Here is a 23,737-nt window from a genome sequence, read left to right on the forward strand (position 1 = left end):
ATCGAACTAAACCAAATACAGCACTCGAAAGTAAGCCCGCTTTCGTTCACTTGAATTGCATCGTCGAGGAACACGCAATTCGCATGAACGAAAGCTTTGCCTTCCTCACTCTTACTATAAATAACTATTTAAGCACACATTAATTGCTTAAAAAGTAACAGTTGACGACATTCTAATTGATTTTACTTGAAGAAAGTCCATCTTGAATGTCCAGCAACAATTCGCCAGGATATTGAATCTGACATCGCTCGTCCATATTCGAAATGTCTTGGTGAAATCTCCTGTCGCGTTGACAGTGCCCAGGTTTTTAGGAAAAAAATCTATATTTTATTCAAAAGCTTTAGAATTTTTTAAAAATCCTTCGGTGATCCATTGCCTTAACAAAATTTTTCACAAGGCCTAGTTTAATGCTAGGAGGGCAAATACACATTTTCAGGTTTAACAGATGAAGAGTTTACGACATTTTTCTTTTCGGGGGGAGTAACTCGCGTTTCGGCCACTCCCTTTTTACGTAATGGCTTTTTCTGTCTCTGTAATCCCACTCACATATAAAACAACACAATTTCGTTTATCTAAGTTGCAACCCAACCACAAGAGCAACTATTTTCAAGTCCTTGCAAGTTTTCTTTGGATATGTTGAAACTAAATTTTTTGAAAAGTAGTTTCAAATCTTCACATTTGATGTTAGTTGCATGGGCTACTGGCACGGAAGAAAATCTATTTCCGTTATGAAGAACTACAGCTTTCGAGCTAACTTTAGAAGAGTCGATGAACAAAAATCACTCTTTTGTATCGTCTTCATCATCCAACTCCTTCATTGCGGGGCAGACATCATTACAATAGGTCTACTTTTTCTTCTTGCGAAAAACATTTTTTAATTCTTCCTGACGATTGTGAAAGTAGCATACTCTTGCATCACGGTGGAGAAGATTCCAACACTTTAACCTGGATTCTATAGAAGTTCCACAGATTTAAATCAGGGTATTTGATATAGATGTGATTTTTGTTGTGTTTGTTCTCTCCAAACCACTGGAACTGCAAAAGGCACATGACGAGAACCACTTGCCCATCTCGTAAGAAGCCTAACACATGTTGTACAGCAACTCTTGTCTTGATCGCCCACTTTCCAATCAAAATAAAGATGAGAAAACACCGTTTAATGATTGGTGTAAAGTTGAGCCTTGGAGCGTTAAAAGTTACTTCGCCACACACGTAATATACAGTGTCAATGTGGTTTAAACACATCTTTGGGCACGTTCATATACACGATTTATTTAAATCACTGTAGGCAATACTGTACTAGATATTGTTCACTTCAAAATACACCCGTAATGTCTAAACGATAAAGGCAAGACAAGTCTGTGTGGGTAGAATTAGCAACAGAGGTCAAATGTTATATTTTTAAAAGGTCTTACTGTCCTTTATGCAATAATAAAATCATTTTTGAAATCGCTCGATTCAACAATAAACCTGAGAATTAGATACGAAATTCGACAAATCACAAAGTAGGCGTTGAAGAGTCGATTGTGAACGTGGATTACAGATCACAGATTGGTTGTAAACAACTGATTGATTACATTTAAAAACTAACCTCAATTTTTGTGTTGTTTGTGTTGTTATTTTGCAGACTGCCGAGTGGTGCGTTCACAATCGACTCTTTAACGCCAACTTTGAGGATAAATTTAAATGAACATCGGTCCGCATCAATGTTTAATTTATTTGAACAGAAAAGCACGTCTTAAATTGATGAAAAAAGAAAGTCAAAAAAATGTAGGTATTATATACTTGTGACACAGAAAACATCTTGTCGGGAAGTGCCTTCCGAAATTGGAAATAAATTTAAACGTTTACTGTTAAATGAGCGTGAATTCGACGCTACTAATTGAAATCGTGAAGATGTTGTAGAAAGCATTGAAAATGTAAGTAATGATAGTGAGGAAACTTCATTTAATTTTTATTTTTTTTAGTTGGTAGTATTTGAATTATTTAACCAATCATTAAAGTTGATTTTTTTTCTTTAATTTATTAATTGTTAGACTTCTTACCTTTTCGATTTATTTTTATGAAACCTCTGGAGATCTGAATCAGTGACGAAGGCCTCCATGTAGGTCTAGGCGGAAGCTTAACTGTTCGGGCGATGAATATTTCTGAAAGAGAAATTGTCATATCGATTATCGAGATGCGAACAACACACGGTCAACGGCCAGTCGCAAGGTGATCCCGCATCGACGAAACCGAGGAAGAATATCCGGAACAACGAATTCCAATTAAGTGCCATTTTCAACAATGGCAGCTCCACTTTTCCCCGACGGACCTCGAGGTCCTTCAACTTCACCCACGCACACGTTCGATACCGCTGATTTTTGCGAGAGCGAGAGGCCATTCTTAATTTCGCATCGGACTTCACAGTATCGTTGCATAATGGCCGCCCACGACACCTGCAAATTTCTCGACTACTGGAAACGTCCTAGAATCAATTAATTTATGGTAATGCGGCCGTAAAAGAGCGAGAAACTGGTGGAACGGCGACGGTTTTCAAGTGCGATCAATAAAATTTAATTGTTGGTCGTTTCATAACATTGTCGTTCGACCTTTCTGACGCCGCCGCCAAAGGTTAATGGGGCACTTCGGAGGGAGCGGGTGGCGGACTGCGTCCTCGGGGTGGCCGGAAGTGCCGCGATTAACATCTCTGCTAGAGTCTCGACTTCCCATCAAAGAAAACTTTCTGTTTGTCTTTAGTTATATTGCAGATTTTACGATTCTCGTTAGCTTCTGTGTTTACCTTTGTCATTTGAGACAACTTCTCGGATCGTTTTGATGGCAATGCAGGAAGCCCAGGACTCGATTTACAATCCTGCGCTGTCTTATTTTACCTTAAAAAATCGAAAATTAAGTAACAGGTCTTGAATTGCCGACCAGAAATTCGAATCGCCGTTATTCTGTCGTATAAACTGTGTCGGTATCAGTATTTTATTCTCTTATTCTCTTCCGGCTCGGTTCATTTTTTCACCACGGTAAGCTTTCACGTAAGAACTCGTTGCGGTTATTAAGAACTAACCAATCTGATACTCTACCTCTAACGCAATAATTATTGGAGACTTTTTCTTCCGTCACAATCGAGATCGAGGCGGATCCGGAAACTCAAGAGATGAATGCATTTAATGCAACACATGCAACATTTTAATGGTGTCAACTCTTTCTTGTGCGACACATAGTTCTTTTCAAAACGAACCATCGAATTTTCTGGTTTTCTAAGTGCTACAGCACGTTCTTTAAATTAAATTAACGATTTAATTTACAATAAAATAGTCAAAGTGAGGTTATGTATCTGGAGGAACTGTCAAAGCCTACCATCTAAAAAGACGATCTGCGTTTGAGAGAAAACCAAGGTCTGCTTGACCATAATTCTGAATGACTGAAATCTGTCAAACTTAAGTTTAAATAATAAAAAAAAGTTAAAAGCGACTGCAACGTTCCTCTTTTAAATGTCACAGTATTTAGATGAAGATGATTTATAAAGATGTATTCTTCAATGATAATAATCTCTGCAATAAATGAAAAATTTAAAACATATTTTTTACAACCACCATTTTTGAAGTCAGAAAAATTTCTGTGTTGTTCTTTTAATTGAATGCTAGCCTTTACGCAAGAACCCGAGAGCTGACCAATCCGATACTTTACCTTTAACACGGTAACAATTATCGATTACGGTATTTGCCCAGTTTTAGACCTAAAAGGAGGTAAATCAATCGCAATTATAAATTCAGGTTACATTATTTACAGAGCGACGAGAGAGGTAGGGAAAAAGAGAAAACCGCTTTTAAGGCTGCGTTTTGTATTCGTCACAGAGAGAAACAGAAAGCTGAAACACTTTACTTTATTATTTATGGAATTTGTTTCAAACAAAAAATACGTCTACAAAAAATAACTTGGCTACGTTTTTTCACTTTCCCTTACAGGTCATTTATTTCTTATTCGAGAAGTGCAAGTCAAGCTGCATCGATTTTACCAGAATCATAACGAACCATTTCGTTTGTTTTGTTCCTTTGCAAAACATTCGCGAGTGACTCGTTAAATTGTATCCATTTTAACCGGTTCAACCCGATATGTATAGAGTCTAATTGGCAAACAAAGGTTTAAAAATTGACCAGCTCTGTCGTAATTTGTCTCGATGTGTTTTTATTGGTTGTACTTGTTATTCGCCTAATTATGACATCGGAGTGGAAATTATGAAGTTTCGAGAATAACTAACCTTAAAACCGTGTAACAGGAAAGTACTAATTGATGAGATCAAGTTTCAATTTGGTGGTTTTGTCGCACGCCACGCATTTTCAACGTGGGACAGATCTGGCGCTAGAAGAGGAAGAATGGAAAGAAAACTGGGGAAAAGCTTGGTTGCGTGTGCGGCCTTAGTGTGGCGAGGCGAGCCATAAATCTCGTTGTGAAATCTTTGTCTGCTGGAAACGCTGCAATCGCCCAACATTTTTGGTAGAGTTATCGGCTGGTGGAATGCGATAAAAGCGAAAATCAGCCGATTCCGGTCAGCGTTTGTGGGTAAATGGACCGACTTCATCACGACCCCATAATTGCCTCCATTGTGTGCATAATCCATCTTTGGTCGGACATGACATAAGAAAGGAATCCAAGGTCTTCAAAATAGATCCGTAGAATCACCTCTCTGAATCATGATCAATTACAATTGAAGCATTTTTACCTCCCACGAACTTCACACCAACAGCAATTAAAAGTCACGCTCGCGCCTCTAACTATAGCCACATCCATTTTAACACACCACCAATGGGTTTTGTACCTTTCTGGTCTCGCGTTAATTACTTTTTACGACGTGCTTTATTATTTAATCAAACAAGTGAATAACGCAGTCGATACAAAGAGATGATTAAAAAATATGTTTGGATTGTCTTGATGGGTGGCTATAAATAACCGCGGGGGTCACCGGGCCTCCGGGGGGCGCTGTTTTTCCAAAATTTTCTTTCCGGCGATTGGGGCCAAGCGGCCGCGGAATGTTGTCCAAACCGGGGCGTAAAAGTCGCATTGTTCATTACGGGGCACGGATAGAAAGGTCTAAGTACTTTCCGCTGTAACGATTATTACAGTACACGTTTTATGCTAATTGTTATCTGAAAAACTTGCTACAACAATTTAAAAACAATTTTGCAACGCAGACCTTGAGGCGCGATTTCGCTGTCCACGTGGGAACTGGCCGAAAATATTTCCACAAAGTCAAAAACTGAAGTGATTCGCGACAAGATGGCGGAGTCGAAAACTCGAAAAGCGGAACTTTTTGGCTTCCAAATTAGGACCCTCGCACGAAACGCGTCCACCCACCGGTCTCATGAATATTCTTCGGCGAAAAATGAATCATTTCCTAGATGGGCCTTCGTGGCGTGCGTTTTCGTTTTCGCCACCATTTGCATTTTCGATTCGATATTGTTATTTGGGTTGTCAGAGCCGCCGCGTCGCACGCGCGTTTTTGCGCTTTTTGTCGGCGGAGCTTTCGGACCTAGGCTACCTTGATGGCGATGATATTCACTTGTTCGCGCACCGGCCGGCAGTTGTTCGAAAGCGTTGACGAGAGGTGGTCGCAGTCGGCGCTGACTAGACCGCGTCGAACGAGTTGTCAGTTGTTCTCCGCCAGTTGAAAATTTTCGATATGTGCCGCCGCCCCCCGATGGTGGACTAGTTCGGGACGGCGTCGAGGGATTTTTCGAAAGAACCAGTTTCGTGAGTAGTTTTTGTGGTTCTGGACGCACCGAGTGGAGACAAAGAGATCGATCCGGTGTGCGATTTTCGGCGGCGGTGGATACACGGGGTGGCGCCGGCAAGTGGTCGAGTGGGCGACGGTTTTTGCCGTCCGCCGCCAATTTAGACGTCACCGCGGTCGCCCGCTTAATTAAGCCCACGCTGCTCCGGGAGCCGGAGTTCATGCACTCCCGGAGAAAAATCGCGATGATCGATCGCGCCCATAAACGACGAAAAAGACGGATTTATATTGGCATATCGTGCGGCAACACTCGGCGAATTATGCGCGCTCTATTTCACAATTTATTCGCTCGGATTAAATACCAACAACTTTTCCGGCGATGCTGGCAATTAAAAATGATTTATCGAGAGTGGTGGCCGAAATCCAGGGTCCAACCCGTCGAAAAACCGCAAAATTTTCGACGCCGTCCCCGAGCGAGCTCCTTCAACTTATTGCGCAACACCAATTCCTTATCGTTTCTCGATGCAACCTGTAATTCGCGTGATCACGGCTGAAATCAACGGTTTCCGAAGACTTGCCCAACATCCGGTTGACATTTGCCGAAATCGGTCCAACCTAGACCGCTCCAAGGTGTGGAAATTAAAGTCTCCAATGCTGTGACTCGAAGACCCGCCACGCGTTTTCAACGGGACAAAGTCTGGTCCAACTCGGGACCTTTTGGCGCCGCACGCGTTTTCGTCGTTCCGGGGCAACCTTGAGGTTAGTGCGGCGTAACGGCCGTTTCCTGGACACCTGTCTCGCCGTTTTTCGATGGGTCAAATCGGCGGCGCTTCTTTCTAACTCCAGAAGTTGCGTCGCGACCGCTCGAAAAGTGTTTTCGAAGGACTCATTAAAAACTAGTTTTTACGAAAAGAACTCGTTCTCCTCTAGCAAATTTTAGAGCTTCGATCGAATCTCAAGTTCGTCCGGTACTCTTCGTCGCGCTGTTGTCAATAGTCGGTCCTTTTTCGGCGCAATCTTTGCACGGTACCAGATCTAAACCTGGTGGTGCCTGGTCCGTGATTAGACTGAGATGATGCGAAAGCTGGGCCAAGTTTTGGGACAAGGTTCTCACACCAAAAGAGTATTTAAAATTGGCCCTTGAACGGTTTTTATTGAGTGGTCGTCCAAGTGGCAGACTTGAAGCGGATTTTGTTGGTAATTTCTTAATTAAATCTGTCACGATCATTTTGCTCCGCAGGTATAGTCCAATTTTTACCCTTTTGCGATGACGTCATTATCTAGTAACTTCACGTATGTTTGAGCTAGGATCAGAAACAAATTTGAATTGATCATAAATAACTATAGGCGCGATTGTATTCTATAAAGCTTAGTTAATATCGTGTCAGCTAACAACGCGTCAAGTCGGAAATCCGCCCATTTGATTGGCTGATTCAAATAAAATGTTAAATATCCTCCAATCAGATCGCTTGACATTGTGTTAACTTTAACAACGACTTGACATCGCTTTATGCAACCGGGCCATAATGTTTCAAATTTGTTGACGATTGCTTCGAAAGGTTATGTTTGTAATCAATGTAATAAGTGAAAGAAATTAAAAATTGTCAAATTAACGGGAGCATAAAATAACCTAAAAGTGACCATCAATAAATAAACCTGCCTTTTTTTTTGTTTTTTTCTGTTTCTGTCGTTTCAATAAAGAGAAAGCGAGGAAGGAAATCGTGACGTCATCTCAAAAGGGTAAAAATTGGACTATACTAATCCCGACAAAATTTTTCTGGTGATAATTCCAACAGAGCTGTCACCTTGATTCTAAAATATTTTAGTCACGCACAGGTTCCTCCCGTTGTTATAAAATTAATTCTTCGCATTTGACAGTCACGGAGAAGCTAAAACAAATGCGCCGGCATTTGATTCGTAACAATTAATTCGAAAAATCGTTTTGATTGATGGTGGCATTGTTGCCAACAGAAGGCTTTCCAATTCTTAATTTATTATCTCTTCGCCATATATAGGGTTCTGATGAAACTCCACTGGAGATGATGAAGCTGTGCCGCCGAACAAAGTTCAGACATTTTGTAACTGACAAATGTACAATTTCCAAATCTGGCCAGACATTTTTTCCAATTGTGTAATTTTGTTTTATCGTTCATGTATTTGTTTTGTTACGGACGAGTCCCTTGACAAATTGTAATTTTATTCAAAAGGAAACAACACGAGAACTGCTGGATTAATTACATATTACAATCAGAGTTGGCCAAATATTGGCGTATGATATAAACCGCCCACACCCTGTATATGTGCGGGTAGAAAGCAAAAGAGCCCCGGGCGCTCCACATGTTGTAAAATGATCGTTTCAAGACTAAACAAGTGGCGATAATTTTTTAAAATAGTCCAGCCAGGTAATCGCACTTGCAAATTCCATCGGCAACCTTGTGAATAGTAAATTTGCATCGAAATCAGTACGAACTGCAGATTGTGCAAGATTTTCCCCAAACCCACACGGTCCGACACTTTGGAAAGGTTATCGACGACCGTGCGGGCGATTAGCATATCGCTCGGTAGATTTGATTTTGTGCGGACGGATAAAACGAGCCACCAGCTGATCGACCTCCACGACCAAACTAGTTCTTTCGGAGCTATCGCCGTCGAGACAAAAGAAAAGTGATATCTTCCAAGTATGAATTATCGAGTTTTTGCGCGAGATTTAACCGAGTCGTGAATGTTGTGGACCTTGATGTGCGTGCAATCAGTGCGTGCCGGAAAAAAACAGTCTCGAAGCGCAAACAACCAAGCCTCAGGTCGGGAGAGTATCGCGGCCGGGGGTTCGATTGATTTTATAACGCGATGCCGTAACAGATTTCGAAACGTGGAAATAACACTTGTCCGGAGTTGCTTTGCTACTTTTGCCCCAGAACCAGTCCGAGCAAATGATTCGATTGGGTTTGTTGTTGCAGGTACCGATGACGTCGCCGGGACCAATTAGAAATCCGAGATCGGACAACAATGACGTCTTTACGTAACCTGGACATGATTGGTAAATTGGCCGAATAGTTGTCGCTCGACGAAAACCTACCGGAAGCTCGAATCTTTCACCACTTCCTTTGCCGAAGCGAAACCGGTCACTTCGAGTGGAGAAGCGCGATTGCCGAGGAAATGGAACAGGAAGAGGACGTCGTGGACTCGGCTCTTTTCTGCAAGGCCGTCAACAACAAGAAGGTGCCGTCGATCGAGGCCCTCAACAGCGAGATGCCCGGCAAGGGCTTCCAGAAGGAGAAGGGCAGGAGGATGCTGAAGACGTTTCTGAACCGGCTGCGGCTGAGGAAGTCGGCCAGCGTGACCATCTCGACGCCCGACCCCACGTACCGCGTCGCCTACTTGGGCAACGTCGTCACCGGATGGGCCAAAGGTAGGGAGACCTCCGCTACGATCCGGTCGTTTACGTAACTGCGTGTGCGGACGCAAAAAGTCGCATAATTAAAACGCGTGGATAAGGTAAACTGGCCATCTGCATCATAATCGATTGGGTTATGTAAGCGCGGACAAAGCTGTCCAGCTAGGAAACGCATTCGCCGGCGTTTTTAATTATAGTGCGCTTTCCGATGCAAAAACTCCTGAACAAAAGGATCGTGCGTAGTAGATCGACGAGGTTGAGGCCGAAGGTCTCCGTCGACGCAAAAAATCCAACAAACAAACGATCCGTTCTGAATTTTTCAACAGCCGAAAGGCATCCGCCGATAAATAAATCGTCTCTCGCCGCCCGCAACGAACAAGAATAGATCGACAGGTGAAATCCCCGTGGTGAACGCTCCTGTCGGGGGTTTCCCCGATCGCGGCACTTTTCCGGTGTCGTTGAACCGCGCGGGAGAAAACCGCACCGACTGGCATTTTCTCCTTTCGGGCAACTCATCCTCGCGGCCACTACGGATCGTCGCTTTATTGTTCAAGCAACGAGAAATTTTACGCCGAATTACTCAAAGTGTGACAGTTTTTGCCGCTGTCGTCATAGAGGGCGCAGCGGCGTGGGAGCACGAGAAGCGACGACGCCCCCGCGCGAATTAAACGGCTCTGCCCCCTTTCGCAACGGCGCCGCTCGCGTGTGGGAAAAAGAGCGATCACCCGTACTGAGGGTGAGAGTGCGGTGACGCGAGTTCTTCTAGTTTGCCAAATTTAGCCAGTACTGTTAGTCTTCGGGTATGGGGGTTTCGGGTTCGGCGACTGTTGTTGGCCGAAAACTGGTCGGAAACGGATTTCGAACGACGAACGATCAACAGAAAATAGATTGGTGACACCGTTTCCCCTTTCTCTTCGTAGGGGTCCGAGTTTACTTTCACCCAGAAGGCCGACAAGGGAAGATTACTTGCAAAAACACAACACAATTGTTGTTTCTTTTATCTCTCTTCTTTCTATCTGCCAAAGTGAAGACATTTCGATCGGGACCAACTCGATGGTCACGACGACGGTTTTCTGTACCTAAAACTGATATTTAGCCTCCGAGGACTTTTCATTTTTTCCTTTGTTTGACCTCCACCACTTTTGCACCTTTTGACAGTTGTTCACTTTGCGAAAAGACCTAAAACAATTTTCTAATTACGATTCTTGTCACAGCGCGACCATTACAGACCTGAATTGTCAAATTCAAGGTCGATCAAAATATATTGACTGTACCACGTATTTAATGCACAATTGAACTTTTGCCGAGAGTGTACTCATGATCTAATAACAAAAATGACATTTCTGTCAAAATGTGAAATTTCTTTGCTGTTAGAATTGTTTTACGGTATCAACCCAAGAAGTTATCAATAATCAGATGTGGAAGAGGGGCGTGGACAATTTTATTTACAAAAATTATTGCAAATGACGGAAAGAACTTGTCAAAATTTGAGATTTTTATTTGTTTTAAATCACTGTCATAAATAAAAAATTAAAATGTCCGTTGGCGTGGTTAGTAACTTATGGCTAGTGCCAACCTAACGGCACTTTGACAATTCAAGTCTCCAATGGATGGATTCTCTGAATCTTTCGATTTGAATTTCTAAATTTGCACAATTCTGTATGGGATGATTATTTTTGTGCAAAAGAAAGTGGAACGCGTTATTATGAGAGTCTAATCGGAACGGCGAGTTTAGAATTTTGATAACGTCAGAGTCCAAATCATATTTTTACGAGTTAAAACATGCACCGGACATAAATCTGTCCAATGTGCAATTTCTTGTAACGAAACCATAAAAAATAAATAAAACCCGAGTTGATTATTAAGAGATTTTTCGTTCGTGTCAACCTGACCTCGTGTCAGAAATCCAAAGAATGATAATCGGCGTCTTGGGGGTTACAGTTGCGGATGGAGCAAGCTCCCAACTATTTTTTGTACGATGTCCCACCGTACCGAGTAAATGGAGTGATTATTTTTTGGATGGAACGTCAAATAAACAAAGTCGTTTTGTTTGAAAAAATGAGAAAAGCCACAAGGAAAAAGTTCCACGATCGTAAAGATAATAATAAATTTTACAACTTGGAATTTATTACCAGTGTTAATAGTGTGATCGTTAGAATTTTAGGTATCATAAAAATCACCTAACAAGTGTATAGGAATATATTTGATTTTTTGCGACCAGTGTATTTTAAAAATAACGATTCTATTATCAAAAGTAAGATCTCCGACGTCGGTTTTAGGAATTTTGCTTGAAATCGGGGGCAAGGGGTGCGGTAGGCAGCTCCCTCGAATAAGTTTAAGAAATCGAGGAGTTTTGATGTCATTGTCAGATAAAAATATTATCGGTTGATAGATAAACTTTGGGCTTGAGATCGGTGGAAATTCCAAATTACATTAATTTACGGTTTATTGCGGTTGTCAATGATCGGAATCAATTCGACCAAATTTCCACTAACCGACCGTGACAAAATCTTGTGCAAATTGCAGTATTGTACACACTTCCACCGTCTAAAATTATCGACATTCCAATTGGAAAAATTAATGTCCGCTGATTAATACATGGCTGTAATAAATGGCAATTGTCTCTGCAAAATCAAGACGTTTAATCACATTAATGCCTTTTTTATTACACCACTAGTTGCAGCTAATTATATTTAACGATCGTTAATTAATAACGAAAATTAGTTGCGTAACATAAAAATACGACTCGCCGTATGCAAACTGCTAAATTAAAATTCGGTCTTTGTTTTGTTGTTGTTGTTGTTTTTTTTCGCTTTACGACCTATTATCTTTCGTTGTTTTAATTTCTCCAGCGCATTTAAATATTCGCAAGAATAATCGTCGGCCACATCCGAAACTCGTTCCTTTCTGTTAATCATAATCTGATTTCATGCTCACTTAGTCCGGGAAAATTAGCGAAAAGGCTTCGTTAATTAGGGCTAATGGGATTTCGACTTTCGGTATTTTTACCGTTCGCAGCAATGAACAAACACGCAAATCTGGCTACTGTTACTCCAATTTTCACCGGCTCGCCCTCCATTGTTTGCACTTGAAAACTCCAAATATTAACGATTTGATAGTGAAAACAAATATTTATATAATTACAATCCAATTAACATCGTTAAGGTTGATAATGCAGCCGTATTCACACTTTCGTGGGTAAACCTGACGCGTTGTCACGATAATCAATCGCGACCTTGACTCGTCGATTTGGAGTTGGAGGAAGAAACGAGGTGAAGACGCGGCCGGGGCAGAGAGTTGATGGGTTTTGTTCGGGGGAAGGTCGCCCAATTAGATTTTACAATTCAAAGTGCGTTTTTATGCCGCCATTGGCACAATAAATTCTTACACAACTTGTACCAGTGGGTATAGATAGATACATTGTCGCTGGAACATGCATAAGTTATTATTCGCCCACGAGCGTCGTGCGGTAACTCCGTTTACCGCCTTGAACTTGCACGTATCCCGGTGGCGCCGCCGCTGTCCTCTGCACTCCACCGACGCAACCAAGATGTCAACGGTACGGGTGCGCACTCGGGGGGCACCGGATGGAAAACATTCTTATATAATAGCAGGATTCACTGTTGATAGATTTTTAAAGGAAACACGCATGACCGCCCCTGCAAAGAACCACAAGTGAAAATTTTTTCGTCGCATTCAGTCCCACCGACTTCCAGTCTAATTGTCGATTGTGGCCATCCGAGACGTACTTACACAAGAGGTGGAAAAAACGCAAATCTCCCACAAACCGGTCTTGAATGAACGAATTTTTTTCAACGGGATCTTTGGTCGGCCAAGACGACGACGTATCCGTGATAAATTCCGTGGAGAGTCTTAAATAATGCCGTCGTCTAGCATTTAACGTTTTATGTAAACGCGGATGCTGATGGAGCTCCGTGGAACTGCTCAAGAAAGCAGGAAGGAATAATTCTGAGCTAATGGCGCTGCGCAATTAATAAATTATTACATGGCAACAAGTGCTGTCGCGAGGTTTGCGTTTTTCCGAGTCTCGAAGCGACGAATGGGACCGCGAGCACGGGGCGAAGCACCACAAACAAGAACTCGAAGATTTGGGAATGACAGCTGTCAACTGAAATTTAACGGTTGGCACCCCTGTGCGCTGCCAGACGACCCAACTGTAGAGAGTGTTCGAAAAGTGGGCCCACCGATGCACGAGTGCTAACGGAACCTTGAAGGATTTTTTCCATCAATCGAAGAATCGCATCGGCTAATGGATGTCGCAGGCGGCAAATTACGGTTTAATTATCGAACGACACGTGTCCCTATCTTTGACAGAACTCACTCTTCGGGTTATCGGCGAACACGAGCGCAACCGGCAATCATGGCTCCGACGTCCATTACAATAAAATAAAATATTGTTCGCGTATTTCATTCCGCCTCCGTGTAATTATTTGAACAGGTTCTGCGTAAATTAAATAGATACGGTGTAATTACGTTCGAAAAACATTTTATATGTAATGATTATGTTTATAAGATGCCAAATAAAACGGATGGTTACAAAACAAAACCATTAAGGTTGATGTAAAAAGTCGTCGTGGTAACGTACGTGCGTTTTTTTCGCTTTTCCTCCGAGTGCGCACATAGAGACGGCGACGGGGGCGGCCTCGAGACCCGGAAAAATCGCAAAGTTCAAAACGTCGGCGCTTCCAGAGACGGAAGCGAAAATTTTGCCGGAGAATACCTTGAATTTTGATCGGTGGGAAAATCGTTTTTAAGCGTGCGAAGATCATCACCTCTGCAAGAGACGTCAGTGATGTCATCTTCGACCAAGAGTGATGAACAGTTTATTTTGAGCACGACAAAAAGTACAAGTAGCCCGTTTTGATTTCGCTCGGTCGATCGAACGGATAATTGCAAATTTTATGCATGTCTGGCATTCAGTTGTCCTATTCTGCGAGATTTTTTTTTTGTGGATTTTCCCCGCAGTAATTGATTATTCCGCAGAAATGGAATTTACAACACAACAGAATGTCAAACGCGATTCCATAATCGATTAATTAAACATTATCGTTATGTGTACGGCGGGAGTGTTGTACCTACACTTTGTAAATAACTTGTGGGTCAGTCGACTGGCTAATGAGTTTTTTCGACCCCACTGTATCACATTTCTTTCGAAAAAGAAACCGAAGCAGTTTAACGGTGCCTCGTATTTAGATATTTGTGGAGCAGATTGCCCGGATTTGTCGTAGGAAGTGTGAATCGATTCCGCACGAAAATTTTTGACCACTGAATTCAAAATGAGATGGAATTTCGCAACGAATTTCACGTTTCTGGTTTTTATTTCCTGAATGTGACGCAAACACCACCAGAAGGAATCTTGGTGTGTTTGCCTAATAAATCGGACGTTTGACGATTTGCATTTGAAGATAACAATTACCAGAGTCGTTTCAGATTGTCGATAGATAAGGAACGCGCTGAAACCAGTTAAATGAGACGTCTGCCAACATCAAGAAAGTCAATCGACTAGTTCTGACGTTTTTGTTGTTTGTCAGACTTATTTTTGCAACAACAACAATTATTCCAACACCGACGCAGTGAGAAGTTCGCGTCCATTCAAGAATTCCATTTCGATTTCAGAACTCATTGTTCCGCACACTTTCAAGATCACAACTTATTAAATTATTTAATTATTGCGAAGAAACCGGTCGCCTAATTAGTTCGACTTCTCTCCTCCGACTTTGCACATTTTTGTTCAAGGTTGCCAAACTATTTGCAAATATTCGAAACTATTAGACCAGAAAAAAAGCCCCCCGAGCGGACCAGGTTGCGATAAAAATTCGAAACGTAATGAATTTTTACGCGTTTGCGTTATTATCGTTCACGTCAAGATCTATCCGGTTCTGGGGGACAAAAAGCTCGATTGTTGCGGAGAAATTGTTGTGAAGGAAGATTTTTTCGAGAGCCCCCGACCTTGCACCGTTCCGCAAACACTTCCACGACAAGTACCCACTTTCTAAACAAAGTTCATTGTTGAGTGCCCAGCTTGTCAGGTTATTGACTAGAAGCTTGAACTTTATTCGGTAAATTCGAAATTTCGAAATACCACAAAAATTCCCTGGGGTTTAGAAGTGGACGTCCGGCGAACTGGATTAATCGTGACGACTCTATCTCGCCGCGAACAAATTCCTTCGGAGCGCTACATGAATAAGAGACCTCTCAGGGGTTCACAATTTTTATTCCGCCCGAAACACGTTCCACTCGGGCGATAAATGTGGGAAAATAAAGGAAGAGCCACGATCTGATAAGAAAATTTCCTGTTACTCCCCAGGCGTCCTCAAAATGCTAATTAGCCGCTTTAAAAGCCACGATCATTCATTCATAAGAGGCCTTCTTGCGTTTTTACCACGACCGTACGGTACTGTTGCGTCGGGATGGCAGGAACTCTCCGACGGACCTTGAAAAATGTGGAAACGGTGTTATTGTCATCTTTGTGGAGTTAACGAGCCCCAAAGTCTTGGCTAAACTGTAAGAATTGTGAAAAACTCTCAGCTGGCCATTTGCAAATGTGGCCCCAACCGCTGATTGGTGCATTTGCAAATGGACAATTTGATTGGTTGTCATTGTTGCAAATAATTTGACAGGTGTGGGGCGCGAATTTTGAATTTTTTGGACGAAACTGTGGCGAACTTGTCCATTTGCAATTCATCAATCATCATTCGAGGTGTTATTAATAGATTTTAGAAACTGTACGTTGCAGCACTCGTCGCTACATTAGAAATTCAGATTTATTTGCTCTAATAACAGCACAAAATTTGATAAACTTTCCGCGAGTAATCCGCTCAGATTAGCACCTTAGGCCACAAAGCCTTAATTTATTTATAAATCTATTTGCGCAATTACGCGATCAAATTACATTGCAACATTTATTTTGGGCAGAATGTTGCTAATGTCTCAATGACAAAAAGCGACACAGCTGGACTTCACATTTTATTTTTAGCCGCGCTAACCGTCACCGGAGAAATAAATGTAATTATCGAGTTTTAAAATAAAATCGTAATCTCTCTCGGTCATGCGACCGCGCATTTTCTTCCTCTTTTTTGGCGGCGAAGTTCCAGGAAAACTCTTCGGCGCCTAGTTCTACCGCGAAATCTCATTACGCTCCTCTTCCTCTAATTGAATTTGGTAGTTTTCAGTTGCCGAAAGAAATAACACGGAAACCGTCACGATTCCGTATCGGTGCCGTGTTCATTGTTGTGTTGACTGATCATCTCAAAAGAAGCGTGTTGGAAATAGTGGATTATTAAATGGACGCTAACCGATTCGGGGAAATCAAAATTCAATTTGAATGGCGACGCAGATCGGTAACGCGTTTCAGCTCGGACGTCTTCTCCGAGCTGAGTCACGCCGGGGGTCTTCGAGCTCTCCGGAGAAAGCTTTCGCGGGAAACAATGACGAATGGGGAGGAGATTTTTCAGAAAATGTATTTGTTCCACGTAGCTCAACTAATCACAGAGCGAGAAACCGTTGGCCGTTGACAATGACTGACAACTCTTGCTGGAGATCGCGACAAAAGAAAGAAGGTGTTGTTTTTGATTTGTTCGGCTCGAGGAGAAATAATAATGGTGGTAGTAGTAGTAGTGATTGGTGATTATTGTTTGTTTTGTTGGTCTTTTTGGGCGGCAGCTTCGCAATCAGCTCTTAACTCGATTTAAGATTTATTTCCTGTTAGTACCCCGAGCCAGAGGTAGTACTATTAAAACGTTAATTACAATAATAAAGGCGAGCGCACACGTTCTCATTTATGTGTTTTCCAGGTGACGGTTGTGTGGAGAAGCCGTTAGCGACCTTATGGCGGAACTACACGCAATCCTCCCGTCCCGACGTCCGCATGCAGTTAACAGTGAGCAGCGGTGGTCTGAAGGCGACCACGAAAGACCACGGCCTCACCGAGTACTGGGCCCACCGTTTGACCACCTGCGCGGCACCCGCGCAGTTCCCGCGGCTCTTCTGCTGGGTGTACCGGCACGAGGGCCGGCGTCTGCGCCACGAGCTGAGGTGTCACGCCGTGCTGTGTCCCTCCGCGGTCGTGGCCAAGCAGATAGAGTCGCAACTGAGGCAGTCGCTGGCTCTGGCGTTGGCCGAGTTCAAGAGGGACAAGATTTCGAAGCAGAACGCGCGACTGTCCCTCGCGAACTCCGTGTATGACAACCCGACCATCCCCCGACGGAAGATCCTGCTGAGCACGGGCTCGCACAACTACAAGCCGCCCCTGGAGCGATCCAAGTCGGCCCCGAAGCTGACCAGCATCGAGGAGATGCTGGAAGAGGAGGAGGAGGTGCCCGAGACGAACAAGAACGTGTACAAGAAGATCCTGAGGCACTACGACAGCACGAGCGCGCTGCTGGACAAGCGGAAAACCTTCGTGAGGAAGCTGCAGGAGACGTACCAGCCGCCCGGAAACATCGTGCCCGTCCGCGAAGACATCTGCGACGAGGCCGGCCACAGGGACAAGAAGGAGCAGAAGGTGAACTTCAGCGAGGAGATCCTGGAGCTGACGCTGGACGAGAAGAGCGACATGATCCTGGAGGAGCTGATGCAGAACTCGCTGCGGAACGACCTGCTCGAGTCGTGCGAGAGGGCCTGGTTTAACGCCCTCGGCGACAAGCCCGACCTGATCCCGCCGGACAGCGACGAAGGTTCGCTGTCGAGCGGTTGCGAATCGGCGAGCACCGTTACTTCGGATTTGGACCAACCAGTTTTTCCGACGATATCCGAAGAGTTCACGGAGGCGGAAGACGGGGAAAAGTCGAAACCGAACAAGAACAAGACTGATTTGGATTTCAAAGTGGGCGGGTGCGTGTTGGCGAGGGTGAGGAGCTTCGAGAGGGTCAACTCGGACATACTCAAGTACTGCGGCCTCAACTACAACAACAACACCGCCAAGAGCATCCTGGGCACGGAGGAGGTGTCGCTCATTCCGGTCGGGGAGAGCCAGGCGGACTTCAGCTCGCTGAAGGTGTTCAAGAAGCGAAACTCGGCGGAATCGACGGGGAGGGACATCTGCGCGTTCGAGAACGACGAGAGGGACGTCGAGGGCTCCGAAGGCGAGAACGACAGCGCTTGCAGTGACGAAAGTGGCTACGAAGAGGAGGAGATCAACAGTTCGGTGGCGAACATAGTTTTAGTCTAGTAAAAGTAAATTATTGAGGATTTCTGGGGGAATTATTTTTTAGTCTCCACTTTCGTAGAACTGATTCTTAGTTTAAACTGGTTTTAGTTTACTAATTGGTAAAGTAAAATGCAAGTTGTTACATTCTGAACGATGTAAAACTGTACATATTGTATATAGTTCACAGAATATAATGTGATTTTTTGTTGTCCAATGTGTTACCAATGTTTATGGTGTATTGTTACGCTGTTGTAGATCGGGTGCACATTTCTCTAATGTACCTCACTTCAAATAAAGTAATTTATATTGAATTATTGTTAAACATTCGACAATGATATTATGTATCAAATAAAAATAATTTGAAAAAATCGTCTGTACCTAATCATTGAACCACAAATCGTGATTCGGTGTAATTTTGGTTGCCTATACGAATTTTCACGTAAACACCATGAAAGTCACTAGATCTAGCGACTTTAAACACCATTAGCAATCAGCACTACCTGATGGTTATTTTTACTTTCAATTTTAAATAATTCACTGAAAGAGGTTCAAGCATTTTAAAAACACACTGACCATCAATAAAAATTGATTTATTTTTTTTATAACTTATGTTACAAAATAAAAATATTAGATCCTGGATGGATACAACATCTGCAACAAAAAACACCAAATTAACCTTTGCTGAAATTGAAATCACTCCCATGGGAAATGTTTAGATTTGCTCAGTAAAGTTTTACTTCATAAAATCCACTTTTGTGAACCTTCAGGTTTCAAATGTCATAAACATCATTGCAATTGTGGTTCTAACTATAAAAAAAACTAAATTATGAAAGAATTGAGTACTCACAATGCGAATGCGATGTCCCATTGCTTTAGCTGGCAAATTCCTCTTAAACTTGGCCCTGACGGCACCGCTCGTCCCATGAGGTCTGGTCACTTTACCCCAAATTGCCCTAACCTTAGACTTCACTGATTTGGGTTTTCCAGGAACACAGGTCTTGTTCTTGGCTTTGTACACATAGACGCACTTTTTCCCTACGTAGAACCAGCTATCCTGCTTGACACTGGTCCCTTCGATTTTGAGCAGCGCGGTGTTTTCGTGTTGGTTGCGGAGGCCACGTTTGTAACCGGTGAATATGGCTTTGGCGTATAACCTACCGTGCCTCTTCGATATTCTTTTCCGTGCGGTGACGCCCTCCGCACCTTCTTTCGCCTTCTTCGCGGCTTTTGGCTTCTTCGCAGCTGTGTCTGCCATCGCTACAACACAACACACATGTAAACAAGTTGAGGTTAATCCACGATTATCGGATAGAAAATGACACAATCTTGGTCGCAAAAAGCTTGGGAACAACGTCTGAGACTTACGCAAGCCGAGATGTTCGTTATTTTTGTGAAAAGTGGCAAGATATTCCGAAAATTTAACTGATTTTACCGAGGATGAAATTTTGTACTTACCGAAACCGAGTTCTGTCAAAAAGAATGACAGATAAAGTTTAGAATTCTTAAATCAGTGATGCCACCAACCTGAAGAAACAAAAATCACTAGGAACACTGTTCGGAAGCTCATTATAAATGTGGTCCACATTCCGTCTTGTATTTTTTTTTTAATAAAACGCTCAAGGAAATATAAATATTTTACTATTATATAAATATGTACAGTAGTAAGAACAACTGGTAAAAATTACTCGTTTATGTACATGATATCAGTTCTTTTTACACAATTAACTAGATAAGCTTGTTCTGGCAATTTAAAGTGATATCAGTTATTTATCACACACTTATCCTGAGTTCTCGCCAATATTACACCACCCAAACACCACAAAAGTATGGTAAAGGGATGCTGAATGTCCTTTATACAAAGCTTAATTGAAATGAAATTTAAACTGGAACGGACTACCATGGAAAGTGTGGAATTGATGGAAGTTGGGCATTCCTCCCCGCCCTGACTCAGGATCCAAAGGATCCTCACCATTGTCAAATTGCCTCCTCTTCTCATCATCAGTAAGGACCTTCAAAAAAAAAAAAATCAAGCGCATCACAATTTTTTTTCAAAACAATTTTTTTTACCTCTTTCGCCGCTGCGATGTCGATGAATTTCTTCTCCGCGATCTTCTTCATTTTCTCATCAGTGTGATAGTTGTCTGGATGCCACTTTTGAGCTAAGTTCCTGTAAGCTTTGACAATTTCTTTTTTGGAAGCTGTTCTCTTAACATCTAAAATTTTATAATAATCTCGTCGCTCCGACTGCTTTTGTCGGTTCTCCGCTTTGGTGAGACCCTCCCTCGCTCTGTCAAACTGCGAATTCATCTCTAACGCGGCCTTGAAATCCCTTATGGCGTCGTCGTACATTTCTGACTGCAGATACGCTTCCGCCCTATCACAATAAATATTTGGATCGTCGTTGATAGCTAACGCTTCAGTGCAGGCACTTATCGCTTCTGACGTTTGTTCATCATTTGAATAACACGCACACAGCAATCTTTTTGCGTTATAAATTATATTGTGGACTTCGTTCTCGTTCTTCAGAACTTTCAGAGCTGCATCAATGCACTGCTGGTAGCTCTTTTCTTCCATCGAAGTTTCCGCTTCAGTCAAAAATTTCTCGACTTTCTTGATCTTTTTATAGAACGGGAAGCAATCCTTGTGTTCTGGATCAAGCTTCAAGCACTCTCTGATCGACTTAAGCGAGTCAGTCGCGTGACCTAACTTGTACAACAATTGAGACAGCTTGTAGTAACCTTCGGTGTTGTCGCTCTGGAGCTTCGTCGCCGAGCGTATGTCGCTCACTGCCGCCATTTCGTCACCGTTCGCCATGTGCATCTCTGATCTGAGCTCATACAACTGAGCTGCCCAAGGACTGGTTTCCAAAACTTCACTCAAAAGGTTAATTGCGTTGATGTAATCGTCGTGGCCGTAATAAAATTCGGCCAAACGAAGTCTCTCTTTGGTTGGATCTATTCTTCCTATTAAGTCTGAGGCTTCTTGGTTGTAGGGGTCAGTTTTCAACTGAAAGTTGCATTTGAAGAGGATGCCGTCTCGGGGGCCGCAAGTACTTACCACATTATAAAAATCTAGTTGCGCTAAATCAAAATTGGCCTGTTTGAGATGAATGTTTCCCCTGCTAATTCGTGCTGCGGTGAAATCGGGTTTCATGTCGAGGACCAGATCAAAGTCACTGATGGCATTTTTGGCTTTTCCTAAAGCGAGGTAAACGGTGCCTCGTTTGAAATATGTTAAATAGTTGTTGGGATCGCCCTCTAAAAGTGCACCAGTGTCATGAAGATAATTATAGAGTTGTCACATAATTACCGACGGCCGAGTGGTAATGGCTGAGAGCATCCCCTAACTGCCCTTTAGCTAAGTATTGCTTCCCTAACTCTAAATGCCTATCTACTTCGCCCCGACTGACGCATTCTGATACTAAAATCCGAGTTTAAAGTCGACGATTTCTAGGTTATGTGAACTTACCGTCAATGAAAATTTCTAAAACAATTAGTACTACATACGGTATAAATTTCGACCACACGGTTTTGTGTGACACTTTCACAGAGTCTACCATTTGTACTGTTTTTAACATAAATAACAAATAACAATGCTTAAATCACTTTTAATTCATTTCACTGTCTGACACACGAACACAACAAATTTACGTTTCGTGGTCCGCTCCGATTGGTCCAGCGCATTACAGGTCTGCCACATGCGCACAACTGCCAAAACAAACTGATAAGATTTTTTTCATTTTATTAAAACACAACAATCAGAATAATTTATCACAATCACATTGTAATAACAATAAATACATTTATGGCGCTTCTGGTAAAAATTTGTTTCTCTGTGAATGCTTAAATCGGTGCAACTCGTGTCTAAAATATTCAACAGTCTTTTGTAATCCTGTGTTAAGGTCCACTTTAGGCTCCCAGTTTAGGTATTTTTTCGCCCTACTGATGTCGGGTCTGCGTCTCTGGGGATCGTCTTCCACCTCCGCCATATGAATAATTTTGCTCCGCCCCCCTACCAGCTCTTTAATTATAGAGGCAAATTCTACAATTTTCAATAAAATAACGCAACATGTCATACTTTCAATTCCTCCAATTACCATTTATTGTGTGTTCAACGGGATTCCCTAAATTTACTGGAAGCGTGTAGTTGCTGTTCATCAGTGTTACCAACCCATCCACCAAATCGGAAACATACTGAAACGAGCGCGTCTGGTCCCCAGACCCATATATGGTAATCACATCATTTTGCAGCGCCTGCAAAATGAAATTCGAGACGACCCTGCCGTCATTCATGTGCATTCTTGGTCCGTAAGTGTTAAAAATGCGCGCCACACGCACTTGCATGTTCTCCTGCTTGGCGTAGGCGTAGGTGAGGGTCTCTGAGACCCTCTTACCCTCGTCGTAGCACGCCCTAGGCCCTACAAACCATGAGTCAGTTTGAATTAAAAAAAAAAAATAATTTTTGAGACCTATTGGATTGACGTGACCCCAGTAGGTTTCAGGTTGGGGGTGTATGTCCGGATCCCCGTACACCTCTGAAGTACTAGCGATTAAAATTTTAGCGTTCAGTCTTCTAGCAAGCCCTAACATGTTAATTGTACCTAAAGTGTTAGTTTTAATCGTTTTGACGGGATTGTACATGTAATGCGGTGGACTAGCGGGACTGGCGAGGTGGTAGATTTCGTCCACCTCAATGAACAGAGGATTGACTATGTCATGGTGTATCAGTTCAAAGTTTTCGTGACCGATCCAGTGCTCCACGTTGCGCTTGCGCCCCGTGAAAAAATTGTCGGCTACTATGACTTCATGGCCTTGAAACATTAATCTATCTACTAAATGTGATCCTACAAAACCAGCACCACCAGTTATCTACAAATGTACTTTTTTACTTGATTCAATGAGTTTGACTCTGAAAAAATACCAAAATACGTTTTCTCGTGAGGTAGTTTAAAAATTTCACGTCAGGGTATGTTTTAGGGACTCTAGATTCTAAAGCAAATATCTTGTTCTCAAGTTCGTGTATCCGCTCAGCAGTGTGCTTAAGGAGTTGCTTGTTATACAAAATTTCTTCTTGATACAAATTTCTTTTGACGTATCCGTATTGCGCCGGGTTTTCTTCATTGTTGTGTCTGCTATTGTACTTAGCGTAAATTATTAACAAAACTGAAACAGATAGCCACATAACCTATGAACGAACAGGCGACATCCGCTTACAAATAGATATGAGACCTATCGAAACAAGTACGTGTTTAATTTTCCATGTAACTTCAATCATGTTATGTAATAATATCGCATTTTATGGCGTTCACATAATTCTCAAGCAATTTAAAACTTACTAATTGACATTACGTTAGTGACAGTGTGACAGTGTTTTGACAACAAAACCGTTTCGTTGGTGATTTTCAGAATTAACGTTGGCATTACTGTTAGTTAGTTGTCAGCTGTCAGCTGTT

The 23,737-nt window shown here is 42.5% G+C and overlaps 4 protein-coding genes and 2 long non-coding RNA genes across 9 annotated transcripts in view; 1 reads left to right on the forward strand and 5 right to left on the reverse strand.

The window, feature by feature from the left end:
• The window catches only part of LOC138131613 (uncharacterized), a 38,024-nt gene extending 19,428 nt beyond the window's left edge, over positions 1-18,596 (forward strand). The window contains exons 1-3 of one of the 2 annotated variants that reach the window (XM_069048727.1): positions 5,552-5,742; positions 8,680-9,131; positions 16,931-18,596. In XM_069048727.1, coding sequence (XP_068904828.1) covers positions 8,879-9,131; positions 16,931-18,306 — 1,629 coding nt within the window. In that variant the 5' untranslated portion in view covers positions 5,552-5,742; positions 8,680-8,878 and the 3' untranslated portion in view covers positions 18,307-18,596. Of the gene's footprint in view, positions 1-5,551; positions 5,743-8,679; positions 9,132-16,930 lie in introns of those variants that run through there. The other variant, XM_069048728.1, reaches the window with a different exon arrangement.
• LOC138131621 (uncharacterized) lies at positions 1,600-3,332 on the reverse strand. The gene is made up of 3 exons (XR_011159861.1): positions 3,075-3,332; positions 2,195-2,873; positions 1,600-2,147 (listed from the first exon to the last, which is right to left on the reverse strand). It is a non-coding gene; the product is annotated as an uncharacterized lncRNA (long non-coding RNA).
• Positions 11,156-13,248, reverse strand: LOC138131620 (uncharacterized). The gene is made up of 3 exons (XR_011159860.1): positions 12,870-13,248; positions 12,261-12,775; positions 11,156-12,203 (listed from the first exon to the last, which is right to left on the reverse strand). It is a non-coding gene; the product is annotated as an uncharacterized lncRNA (long non-coding RNA).
• A 258-nt stretch (positions 18,597-18,854) lies between the features above and the next one.
• Positions 18,855-19,874, reverse strand: RpL35A (ribosomal protein L35A). Of its 2 annotated transcripts, none has more exons than XM_069048738.1 (3): positions 19,741-19,874; positions 19,133-19,542; positions 18,855-18,936 (listed from the first exon to the last, which is right to left on the reverse strand). In XM_069048738.1, the coding sequence occupies exons 2-3, from the start codon at positions 19,538-19,540 to the stop codon at positions 18,913-18,915; spliced, it is 432 nt and encodes a 143-aa protein (XP_068904839.1). In that variant the 5' UTR covers positions 19,541-19,542; positions 19,741-19,874; the 3' UTR covers positions 18,855-18,912. The 2 variants fall into 2 exon arrangements, with proteins under 2 accessions (XP_068904839.1, XP_068904840.1); XM_069048739.1 differs by having other exon boundaries at positions 19,651-19,752.
• A 32-nt stretch (positions 19,875-19,906) lies between these two features.
• P58IPK (dnaJ homolog subfamily C member P58IPK) lies at positions 19,907-21,966 on the reverse strand. 2 transcript variants are annotated; one of them, XM_069048730.1, is made up of 5 exons: positions 21,754-21,965; positions 21,595-21,705; positions 21,343-21,542; positions 20,353-21,291; positions 19,907-20,294 (listed from the first exon to the last, which is right to left on the reverse strand). In XM_069048730.1, exons 1-5 carry the CDS (start codon positions 21,860-21,862, stop codon positions 20,148-20,150), a joined length of 1,506 nt encoding a protein of 501 aa, XP_068904831.1. In that variant the 5' UTR covers positions 21,863-21,965; the 3' UTR covers positions 19,907-20,147. The 2 variants fall into 2 exon arrangements, with proteins under 2 accessions (XP_068904831.1, XP_068904830.1); XM_069048729.1 differs by having other exon boundaries at positions 20,353-21,542; positions 21,754-21,966.
• Positions 21,967-22,009: 43 nt separating this feature from the next.
• On the reverse strand, positions 22,010-23,711 carry Uxs (UDP-xylose synthase). The gene is made up of 5 exons (XM_069048732.1): positions 23,499-23,711; positions 23,206-23,447; positions 22,754-23,153; positions 22,382-22,702; positions 22,010-22,326 (listed from the first exon to the last, which is right to left on the reverse strand). Exons 1-5 carry the CDS (start codon positions 23,557-23,559, stop codon positions 22,088-22,090), a joined length of 1,263 nt encoding a protein of 420 aa, XP_068904833.1. The 5' UTR covers positions 23,560-23,711; the 3' UTR covers positions 22,010-22,087.
• Positions 23,712-23,737: the final 26 nt, after the last annotated feature.

The sequence above is a fragment of the Tenebrio molitor genome, chromosome 5 (assembly GCF_963966145.1).
Source record: "Tenebrio molitor chromosome 5, icTenMoli1.1, whole genome shotgun sequence".
NCBI classification, from domain to species: domain Eukaryota; kingdom Metazoa; phylum Arthropoda; class Insecta; order Coleoptera; family Tenebrionidae; genus Tenebrio; species Tenebrio molitor.

What these genes read in the sequence shown, in the direction of transcription:
- RpL35A (XM_069048738.1), bottom strand. Translation starts at nt 19,540, where the DNA reads ATGGCAGACACAGCTGCGAAGAAGCCAAAAGCCGCGAAGAAGGCGAAA. An exon ending in TGGGACATCGCATTCGCATT is followed by an intron (nt 18,937 to 19,132) that starts GTGAGTACTCAA and finishes TTTTTGTTGCAG; the next exon opens with ATGTTGTATCCATCCAGGAT.
- P58IPK (XM_069048729.1), bottom strand. Translation starts at nt 21,862, where the DNA reads ATGTTAAAAACAGTACAAATGGTAGACTCTGTGAAAGTGTCACACAAA. An exon ending in CCATTACCACTCGGCCGTCG is followed by an intron (nt 21,543 to 21,594) that starts GTAATTATGTGA and finishes GTGCACTTTTAG; the next exon opens with AGGGCGATCCCAACAACTAT. An exon ending in ACATCGCAGCGGCGAAAGAG is followed by an intron (nt 20,295 to 20,352) that starts GTAAAAAAAATT and finishes TTTTTTTTGAAG; the next exon opens with GTCCTTACTGATGATGAGAA.
- Uxs (XM_069048732.1), bottom strand. Translation starts at nt 23,559, where the DNA reads ATGATTGAAGTTACATGGAAAATTAAACACGTACTTGTTTCGATAGGT. An exon ending in TCACGAGAAAACGTATTTTG is followed by an intron (nt 23,154 to 23,205) that starts GTATTTTTTCAG and finishes GTACATTTGTAG; the next exon opens with ATAACTGGTGGTGCTGGTTT. An exon ending in CGTTGAACACACAATAAATG is followed by an intron (nt 22,327 to 22,381) that starts GTAATTGGAGGA and finishes TGAAAATTGTAG; the next exon opens with AATTTGCCTCTATAATTAAA.